The sequence below is a fragment of the Terrapene carolina genome, unplaced genomic scaffold (assembly GCF_002925995.2).
Source record: "Terrapene carolina triunguis isolate 2854851 unplaced genomic scaffold, T_m_triunguis-2.0 Scaffold89, whole genome shotgun sequence".
NCBI classification, from domain to species: domain Eukaryota; kingdom Metazoa; phylum Chordata; order Testudines; family Emydidae; genus Terrapene; species Terrapene triunguis.
In genome coordinates this window covers 9,618,644-9,629,615 of record NW_020664440.1, presented here as the reverse complement: position 1 = coordinate 9,629,615, position 10,972 = coordinate 9,618,644, and the positions used below count along the sequence as shown (strand labels likewise).

The window sequence follows — 10,972 nt, the reverse complement described above, 5'->3', positions numbered from 1 at the left end:
TCGTCTGCCCCCCCCCCGGCAGCCAGAGCCGGCCCCTTCTGCACCCCCGAGAGGCACCCTGGAAACCTGGGCTAGGTGTCCTTGAAGGGTTGGTATGGAGGAGCCAGGGGGAGATCGCGCTACCCACCCCCGGCCGTGTGGGTCCCACTGGTTTGGTTAGCGGTGTGGGGGTTTTTTTGTGCGTCTTTCCTAGCATGGTTGTACAGGCACAACCCGTAGGTGCAGTCACAGTGTGGTAAAGTGGCTTTAGTCCCCTGTAGCTCTCTCCCCCATCCATGCATGGATGCAGTTAAACTAATAGAGTTGCATGGACTGGTATAGCTAGTCTCCCATTCTGTAGGGGAATAGCTATAGTGGTATAATTGCACCCACAGGAAGGGGGGTGGGGGCGTTGTACTGCTTCAACTGTGGGGTATAGTTGAAGCAGTCCAGCTTCTCAGTGTAGACAAGCCCAAAGTTTTATTTCGAAAGCACATTTACCCTAAATCCCAGTTAAATTGGCTCTTGGTTATTCAGTTTCCTGACTGTTAATTCAATGTCATAATGTTAAGGGCATGAAATAATAATTAAAAAAAAGCCTTTCTTGTGTCTAAACCCCACATAATGGTCAGAGGTATTTCACCATATTGCAGTGGAAAGGCCGTGGTGTGACAAAAAGGAAGTTGAATCACTTTGGGACAATTGAAACTTGATTGGGTAAAGCACAGGATAATAAATACACTGTAGAGGACAATCCTACATTGGGGGGAATGAACTAGATCAGGGGTTCTCAAACTGGGGGTTGGGACCCCTCAGGGGGTCATGAAGTTATTACATGGGGGGGAGGTCATGAGCTGTCAGCTTTCACCCCAAACCCCGCTTTGCATCCAGCATTTATAATGGTGTTCAATGTATAAAAAAGTGTTTTTAATTTATAAGGGGGGTTGCACTTAGAGTCTTGCTATGTGAAAGGTGTCACCAGTACAAAAGTTTGAGAACCACTGCACTAGATGATCTAATGGATCTTTACCTCTCACTTAACTAATGCACTCTTCAGAATCGTACTTACTATACGGTGTTTAAAGTGATGGGTGTTGCAAAGAGAAAAAGTGAAATATCTAGCAAGTATTCAGATCCATGGTATTTTCTTATCTGCAAATGTATCACACAGCCCTGATTCAGAATCAGGGTGTTGATTTGAAGTGAATTGTTGCCAAAAGCAGTAGTATCTATGGGCACGTCTTCACTAGCAACGTGGTTGTCTAGTCGCGGCACCTCCCAGCACTATAAAAAAACCCACCTCCACAAAAGGAGCAGCTCCCAGCGCTGGTGCACTGTCTACACTGCCACTTTACGGCGCTGAAACTTGCAATGCTAAGGGGGGGTGTTTTTTCACCCCCTGAGAGAGAAAGTTGCAGTGCTGTAAAGTGGCAGTGTAGACAAGGCCTCTGCTTCCATTCCCACCTGATGGCCCTATTAGCTGTGTGATCTATTAAGTAGATTAGGTAGCGTTGTGCTAATGCAGTGCATTATGGCCTTAAAGAAGACGTTATTGTGATAAGAACGTGGGTCTGTTTAATAAAGACTATTGTGAAAATATTATTTTCCATGCAGAATAGCTCTTTTTCAAATTATAATTCTTTTGTTTTTAAAGGATTTATTTTTAAATCCACCAAAAAGGCATCCAGGATAGTTTATAAATTTCCTTTTAAAAAACAAACTAATTCTTAGGGTTTTTTTTCTCCTAAAGAAAATTATCTCTAGCTGATCAAAAGAATATTTGTGGAGCCCTATAAGAGCCAAACCAATTTTTTGCCTGGTAGGATGGAATTAATTTTTGTTGATGAATTAAAATATCCCCTGAAAAACTGGGTTTATAACAGGAATAGTGATGTATCTGTAGTAATAAGATACATAGCTGTAATTCACAGAAAGCACAGATTAGGGAAAGAGAGGCAAAGGTAATTTTAAGTTGCTTTTTGGTCACATTGATTCTGGGCCAGCTGTGGGACACTAATTTACAGCAGCTTTATGCAGGCTAGCAATAGGTTCTGCTGCAGCCTCGATTCCTGCTCAGTACTATGGATTCTCTTCTGACACCTCAAGAATGCTCTGTATGCCTGGGACTGTTAGGGAAGCAGCGTAAGGCTGCATATGGTAGTCAATTATTGGGGGAATTCTTCCCTGGATGGTTGCAGTTCCTTTTTTGCCTCCGGATGTGATTTTTTTATTTAAGTTGATATTGACCAGTTAAACATTACCAGTGTGCCAGTGCCACCCTGGAGCCGCTCAAGGTAAGCGGCGCTGCGCTGGAGCCTGCACCCCGCACCCCAACCCCCTGCCTTGAGCCCCCTGCTGCACCCCAACCCCCTGCCCTGAGGCCCCTGCTGCACCCTGAACCCTCTTGCTCCCCCACCCCCTTCCTTGAGCCCCCAACCCCCTGCCCTGAGCCTCCTCCTGCTCTCCACACCCCTCCCTGCACCCGAACCCCCTGCCCTGAGCCCCCTGGACTCTGCTCCTCTCTCTGCACCCGAACCCCCTGCCCTGAGCCCCCTCCCACACTCCGCACCCCCTCCTGCATCCCAACCCTCTGCCCTGAGCCCCCTCGTACAGCCCGCAGCCCTCCTGCGCCCTGAGTCTCTTCCTGCACACTGCACTCCCTCCTGCACCCCAACCCCCTGCTCCAGCCCTACATTCATGGCCCTGCATGCAGTTTCCCCACCCAAATATGGCCCTCGGGCCAAAAAGTTTGCCCACCCCAGTTCTTGAGGGTTGTGCTTTAATATATCATAAATCTGGCTCATATTTTTCAGCCTGTTTTCTGTAATATTGGATTTCAACATTTCAGGGTCTACTGTCCTCTACGTGTGCAATGAGGTGTTAATATCTTCATTGCTCAGCAGAATTTTAGATTGTGAAATTGTGAGTAATTTGATACTGTGATTCTTTGTCATGTTCAAAGCATACTTTTAAGTGATTTTTTTTAAAATAAGTTTTTAATAAGTTCTTTTTCTGCTTTAGTATACTTTTCATCATATTTCAATTCTCTTCCAAATTTTATTTAATTCAGTTAATGAAATTTTACAGATCTAACATTTAGCACCTGGGAAATTATAACCTGCTTTTTAAAAACAGGAATGAATGCAGTGTTTGAAAGTCAGGAGTACTTGGTTGATATGTGTTTAGTTGGTCCATGTCAAACTTTTCATTATTTGTTGTAAGATACTTACGTAAAAGCCATTTATTAAATTCATGACTATCTAAATTATTCCATATAGAGGTTACACTTACTGAGACTTTTCCTGCCTTTATGATTTTAATCATTATTAGGATTCCATTACTGTGATGTGCAAATGCAATGAAGCCAAAACACATCAGGTTGCTAGACTGATCTTTTTTTTCAACTGCTATAGCCAGGGCCATCCCTAGACATTGTGGTGCCCTATGCAGCCCCTACGCATGGGGGGGGGGAAGAGGGTGGCAGCCCCAGGCCTCCACGTGGGTGGGGGCTGCGCCCAAGGTCTGTGAGGGGCAGGGGTAAACCATCCCCCAGGACGAGCAGGCAGAGTGGAGCGGGTTGGGGCCAGGTCGCTCCACTTCTTGCCGCCTGGTAAATGCAGGGTGTGCCCGACCCCTGCTGCAGTCCCCCGGGACGTAGCTCAGGGGAAGGGGTGGAGTGGAGGGTGGGGCTGGGGCAGAGCAGGGTTGGGAAGAGGGGGAGTGGAGCAGGGGCAGGAGCTATGGGGAAGGGGTGGAGTGGGAGTGGGGGCAGCTTTCCTGGCCGGCTCAGCTGGCCGGGGGATCGGGCTGGCTGCTGGAGCAGCACACAGCTGCGTAGGACACTAGGAAATTTGGTGCCCCAAATTTCATGGTGCCCTACGCAGCTGCATAGTTTGCCTATGGGTAAGGACGGCCTTGGCTATAGCAGAGCTCAGGTTTTAGGAACTCTGAAATCAAACAGGGCAAGCTAACACTCGCTCATATGTGCAATAGCAAGTCAGTCCCATGAACCATATCAATTCCATCTTCTACCTCTTCCATTTTTCCTACCATATTCCTAAATATTTTATAAAGATTCTTCTGGGGAAAAAAGTGTGTGCATGGGAAAAGGGAATTGAATAATAATAGATTAAATAGTACACACCATGATCAATAGCCTCCCTATGGGAATTTATTTTCAATTATTGTATATTGAATTCTATCCAATTCTGATTACGATGACTAGTCATAAGCATCAGTAAATTGGTCATGTACCACCATCTTCTCGTGTAATGGATTATACTTCTCCCAGGTTTATCGGGTTTTAATTATGACGTTAGTAGGGCTCAGAATTTCTTTTGCATTGCATAAGTGTAAAAAAAACAAACCCACAACAACAAAAAATAGCTGGAATGTTTTTTCTTGCTAAAATTAAAAACTCTTGTTTCTCCATTGACATGATTATTAGAGGTAGTTAATTAACCAAAACTTAGCACGATCAGCTCTATGCTTTACATACTGAATATGCTTGACACTTTAAAATACTTCAGGAGTTTATCTTCATTTAGTTGGTTTGATTAAAGAGCTATAATTAGGAACCAAAGAGATTGTTTTACAATTCTTGACGATGAAAATGTAAACAGTTCTTTTGTTCATAGATCTTCTATTCACGGGTGTATAGAAGATATCACATTCTCCTCCAAGCTTAAATGCTGTTGTAGAAAGTGTATTTATTTTTGCAGTTATCTTTTGTGAAGGTAATCTTTTTTTTTTCTTCCTTTTTTTCAATAGGATTTTACAGGGAGTGTGGTTGCCTGTTCAGCTGCATTCATCATGATAACTCCAGCATTTGAACTGAGCCAGGACCCAGATTTTCTTACTATAACAATCAATGTACCTTATGCCAAAGTTTCTGAGTTTGATGTATATTTTGAAGAAAAGGATTTTAAATTTTATGCTAAGCCTTACTTTCTCAGGCAAGTAATGTAGGGATTTTAAAACCTTGAGCTTCATAAAATAAAAATACTGAAAAGAGAATCAACTTTATATCTGTGTCTTACAGAACATTCTACTGCTGCAGTTCCTATACTGTGGTCTGCAGAGAACTGGCTGGTCACATGGTGCTGGTTCTCTTCTTGTTTCCAGCTGCTAAATCACATTAAAAGAAGCTAAAATATGTTAAATGCATTCCTGATATTACTTTTTCATGTTAGATAAGTAATGCAATGATGAATGATATAGAAGATCCATGAAACAATTTCAATATTAAGAGGTCATCCGCACTGAAAAAGTTTGACAACCGTTCGCCTATAGTATCTTGTAATTTTAACAGCTCTTTTCTTTCTCTTGTTATGGGAACTTCAAGCATCAAAGCACCAGCTCTCCTCTCTTGCACCTGTTCATATACAATAAGGGGGGTTGAGTAGGTGGGTGGACAATAAATATATCAATTAGTCTAAAATAACAGAAGGATTTTTCTGTCTTGTCATTCTGGGTCAACTCTCTTCATTCCTTGAAATGGCAAAATCCTTTACCTGTTACACATAGTGCCAAGGATGTCTTCTCTGTAGTGATGCTGATCCTATCCTGGCTGGGAAGACAGGAACATCAAATTCTCTCTCAAATGCTGATCTCTTTCATTACTACATGGGGGTAAACTTTCAAAGTAGCGCACAGGGATTTAGCTGCATGACTTCCATTAACATCAAGGAGAGTCATGTAGTTAAATCCTCTGTACTGCTTAGGGAATGTGCCATATATTCTTACTGGTCGAGCCATTAGTCTAGATGATAAATCAGGTGTTTGATAAGACATGTCATCTTTGTCCATAGGTTAACTCTTCCTGGAAGAATTGTGGAAGATGGAAGAGAAAAAGCATCTTATAATGTGGACAAAGGTATTAGTTGTTAATGTTGATTTTTTTTATTATTAAAAACACAACACAGTATGTCTACTAATGTACCTTCTGCTGCATTGTAATTACACAGAACTTTTAATTTACTTGCAGCAAAGCATGTTTAACTGGGATTCCTCCTGGTTCTGGTTGTGTTTTAAAACCTGTAGTTCAGAGTGTTTTGTTTTGTATACATTTACCATATAAACACAAATGGGTTATGCTAGCTAAAAAGAAGGAAGGTAATGACATTTCCATGTTCTGTTCTTATCTGGCATGAAGAGCTAGCCCCTGGTGTTCATCTACTGAAAGGACATTGAGTGACCAACCATGAGTGAGAATGGCTCTCATAATAGAACTTTCTATATCGAAGGCTGAATTCTTCATGGATACAGATCATAATGTTCCTGTTAAAGAAAGGTCTATGTATATGATTTCTTCCAATGTGACATGAACGATATAAGTCACTGAACCAAGATCAGTAATCTATTCAGCCTGCAAGAAATATAAGAATGAATAAATTTCAGTAACTAGTAAGAGAGCAAATCTCAAGACAGACATCTGGCTAGTCTTATGAAAGAAATCAATGGAAATACACACATCAGCCATCCTACATCCCACCAAAAGTAATGTATTGCTGTAGAGACAGGACTAGTAAAGTTTTTTTGTTGAGCTCCAGAAAGAAATTATAATTTGTGTTGAAGCAGCAATAGTAGAAATACCATACAATATTCATATTTGCTATGACATTTGCATTATCTTTCATATGGTGATGTCAAAACATGGAAGTAGACACACATTTTCAGGCCTCATGGTAAATAATATATATACAACTTGCTCAAGATTTACAAAATTTAATGCCTGGATCTTGTAATGAGATCTGTGCTGAGCTCTGTGCATTGCCTGTTGATTGCTGTGGGACTTTATGCATATGTAAGTACAATATCTGTGTGTGTGAAAGTGACTGCAGCATTGGGACTTAAAATTGTAAACGATCTGGTTCAACAATTTATTCAATTAACAAAATAAAGCCCCACAAGAATATGTTTTGTAACCAAGACCTGGGCTTATTAAGATACAGTCTGCTGCCTCCAAAGGCATGTTTATACACCTGAAATAAAATATGCATCAGAATATTAAATGTGTCTTTCTTTAATCTTATGGTTGATTATTTGAGGGGAAAAAAGGTTTAAAAATAAAAATGTACTTATTCTATCTTTGTTATATGAGCTGTGTCAAGACATCACCATAAATTATAATGATTCAGCATTTGTGTACCTTTTGAAAAATAATTTAATTATCTGGTTTCTGTGGAATTCATACAGTCAGGTTAACTCTAAAAAATGCATAGAGATGAACACATAGGAAAAATTTAGTTGCATGCATCCTGGGTGAAATACACCCAAATAGCTTCCCGAACATTTAGCTTCAATAAGGAGAAATGGTTGTACATTTTTTTTACACAGTTTATCTTTTAAATTGTTATACATCTGAACGAAATTTTAACTTCTCTTTCAAGGCATTTTTACAGTTCGACTGCCTAAGGAGACTTCTGGTCAGTATTTTGATGGGTTGGACATGCTGACGGCTCTGTTAGCACAGAAGAAATCTAGATCAGCTAAACCATTAGTGGAAGAGATAGGTATGATTACTGACACTGGAAAATATAACATATTTTAAAAGTTTAATTTGTATAGTTGATTTTTTGTTTGAGTTTGTAAGGTGAATTTGTAAGCAAGAAAACTTCCCTTGTGTGAAGTGCATTACACATTTACATGGTTTGAGAAAGTGTTTTGTAAGAGTTATAGTTGCATTCTCTCAAAATAGCAACACTTACTAATCCTTTGTTCTCCTGTAGTGTTTGTATATGCAGAGGTTTGAGATTCTTCTGCTGCCTTTGTGCTAAGGTATCTGGTCTTTTAACTCAAGTATAGTAGCTCATTAGATCTAGCGGTCCCAGGTTCAATCCCTGCAAAAGACCTAAAGATGCTGTTACATATAGAAGAAAGTTTTAATAAATGTGGTTAATTGTGTGATTGTCTGTCTTCTTACCAAATAATTAGCAATATCTCTTTCCGTGTGTGGGTTTTTTTTTTTTTAATATACAAAGTTGTGATCTTGGGGGTGAAATCCTGGCCTTATTGAAGTCAATGTGAGGTTTGCTATTCACTTCAGTGGGGCCACAGTTTCACTCTTGGTATATATCTGGTTTGTCTCTGAGCCTCCATTATCGCATGTAGGAATGTGGGGCCCTGATCGTGCATGGAGCATTAATGTGAGGGTCTCTCTGTATGAAATATTGCTTAATAGTACAGAATGTGGCTCACTGATTATCTGAGCATTCTGAATGGTCTTAAGGTGTAATCCAGGGTAGAGCACAATGCAGTACCAATCATCAGGGTGATAGAAGCAAGCATAACTGATGAGGCTTGCATCCAAAATAAAGTCATTGTCTTTTTGCCAAGTATGTGTAAAAACGGCTCTTAGAACAAATGCCACTTGGCTATCGAGAGGCAATAATAAACCATCATGAACCCTCAAATTCTGAACCTGTGTTACAAATGGTGGGCACACGACCTTCAATCAAAAAGCTGATATAACCTGACATTCCTTCCAGTTGCCTCCTCCAGTCTCTGCTCATTATCTTAGTCTTCTGTGGATCGAGTCTCTTCAGGTTAGCTCTCATCCAAGCTTTACTCTCCGTTAGGCACAGGGAAGGATTCTCAGTCATGCTGACTAAGATAAAATAAAGTTTTAGATATAGGTGTCATACAAATACACATATATCCTCTCTGATCCTCCTGATGGATCTAGAGACATGTCAAACAAGGTGGGTCGTGTAGAACCCTGTGGAACCCTGCCAAAGAGAGTTGTGGGTGCAGATGAACAGTGACCCATAACCATTCTTTGGGAGCTCTTAAAGAAAATAGTGGAGCCATTTGAGCACAGATTACTCCTGGGGGAATTTTGCACCAAAAAATCAAAAAATTCTGCGCACAATATTTTAGAATTCTGCAAAATAATGCATATTTTATATTTCAAAATAACAATATTATCGTGCCACTTTGAATTATTTTGGTAATTTATTTCATAATACCTGTCAGCAAGTATGTCTGTAACAATACAGACAACAAAAAAGATTCAGGAAATGTTTTTTGACCAATAGATTTCTTACTAGGCATATTAATACAGAACTTTGAGTAATAATTCATTTAAACTACAATACAGAAATGTATTTCCCGCACTCCTCAGAAGCAGTGCAAAGGCTTGGGGGATTCGGGTAGTGGAGGAGCTGAGGGAGAGAGAAGTAATTGCTTGGAAGGACCCTGGGAGAGAACCTAGAAGGTTGTTGGGTGTGGGTGGGAGAAGTATTGAGCAGTTGTTTTTTTTCCGGCGGGGGGGATAAGGAATTGTTGGGGACCCTCCCCCATGCAGACCCTGGCTGATCTCTAGCCTCTCTCATTCAGTCAGGCACATGTGCCTCTATCCCCCCCACACGCTCTTCTGAGCCCCCCCAGCAGTCCCATGTACCCTATGCTTTCTGTCCCCCCCCCATGCCCTGTACCTCCTCGCTTGGCCCCACGAGCAGGGCGCTGTGAGGAATGCAGCATCTTCTCCTCCCTATCTGCAGCTGGCTGCTCCCACCCAGGAGCAGCTTACTATGTTCTGGGGCCAGAACAGCCCCTGGTGGGTGAAAGACGTAACTAGCGCCTCTTTAGCAGAATGTATTTTCTGTGGACAAAAAAAAAATTCTGTGGGGAACTTGAATTCTGCACATGCCCAATGGCGCAGAATTCCCCCAGAAGTAACAGGTTTGTCAGCAGCACCTGATGTTTTGCACTCCTGAATAGAGGTGTTGACATTCAAAAACAACTCCAGAATTTACCCACAGGCTTTCACTAGCTAAGAAGGACATGGATCTAATTTGTATACTGGTATGTGGGCCACACATAATGCACACAGTGAATATATACTTGTGCATTTGGTACCTAGATGACATTTATATGTTCAACTACTAAATTATCCCCCAGATAGTTTTCATGGCTTAGTTTTAAAAATAACATTGAACTTTGTAACTATAGTTTATATAGTGCCATTTTAAAGAAAAATAATCTAAACTGCAGTAGAAAAATGAATGCGGACTTTGTTATTGCTGAAATGTGTTGATGGTGCAAAAATCCTTTGTCGATCTTCCATTTTCCTTCCTTTCTCTGGAAACTATAGGGTCGTCTGATACTAGAGAAGTTTTCCTAATAGTTTAAAAAAATTAGTAAAACAAAAAAAGCCTGATTCATAGATTAACTAGTAATTTTTTCATTAGCTGATACTTTAGTCAAAGTGTAACTTTGAGATCCTTTTCTTTTTTGTGATACAAAACATTTGTAGGTACCTCTGCTGAGCTAGCTGAGGAGGAGGAGGAAGAGGAAGAATTTGACTGGGAAATTGAACAGACCCCTTATCATGAAACTGCAGAAAGCACTTTACAGTGCTGCTATGGGTTTGGAAATTTGAAATCAGGAGTGTTCCAACGATTGCAGGTGTGTAATTTTTCTTTAAAAGTGACCGCTATTAAGTTTATAGTGTTTGGTATGACCTATCATGCTGATTTCAATTGGACTTAAAGTCAGTGCAATAATGTTTCAAATGTGTTCAATTTAGCAACATGTATTTGTTCAGAACAAATCATGTCAAACCAACCTCATTTCCTCATTTGACAGGTTTATTGGCCTAGTGGATAGTGGGAAGCAGTAGATATATCTTGATTTTTTTGTAAGGCTTTTGAAACAGTCCCACATGACATTCTCATAAGCAAACTAGTGAAATGTGGTCTAGATGCGATTATTGTAAGGTGGGTGCATAACTGGTTGAAAGACCATACTCAAAGTGTAGTTCTCAATGGTTTGCAGTAAAATTGGCAGGATGTATCTAGTGGGTCCTCACAAGTGTCAGTCCTGGTTCTGATACTATTCAGTGTTTTCACTAATGGCTTGGTTAATGGATTAGAGCGTATGCTTATAAAAAGAATAGGAGTACTTGTGGCACCTTAGAGACTAACAAATTTATTAGAGCATAAGCTTTCGTGGGCTACAACCCACTTCTTCGGATGCATATAGAGTGAAA

At 40.7% G+C, this 10,972-nt stretch overlaps 1 protein-coding gene across 3 annotated transcripts in view; it reads left to right on the top strand.

The window, feature by feature from the left end:
* Positions 1–10,972, top strand: part of SHQ1 (SHQ1, H/ACA ribonucleoprotein assembly factor) — a 105,854-nt gene that overhangs the window by 191 nt on the left and 94,691 nt on the right. Inside the window, exons 1-5 of one of the 3 annotated variants that reach the window (XM_026650473.1) lie at positions 2,740–2,901; positions 4,750–4,934; positions 5,790–5,854; positions 7,371–7,493; positions 10,238–10,389. In XM_026650473.1, coding sequence (XP_026506258.1) covers positions 4,792–4,934; positions 5,790–5,854; positions 7,371–7,493; positions 10,238–10,389 — 483 coding nt within the window. In that variant the 5' untranslated portion in view covers positions 2,740–2,901; positions 4,750–4,791. Of the gene's footprint in view, positions 1–2,739; positions 2,902–4,749; positions 4,935–5,787; positions 5,855–6,133; positions 6,272–7,370; positions 7,494–10,237; positions 10,390–10,972 lie in introns of those variants that run through there. The other 2 variants (XM_026650472.1, XM_026650474.1) reach the window with 2 other exon arrangements.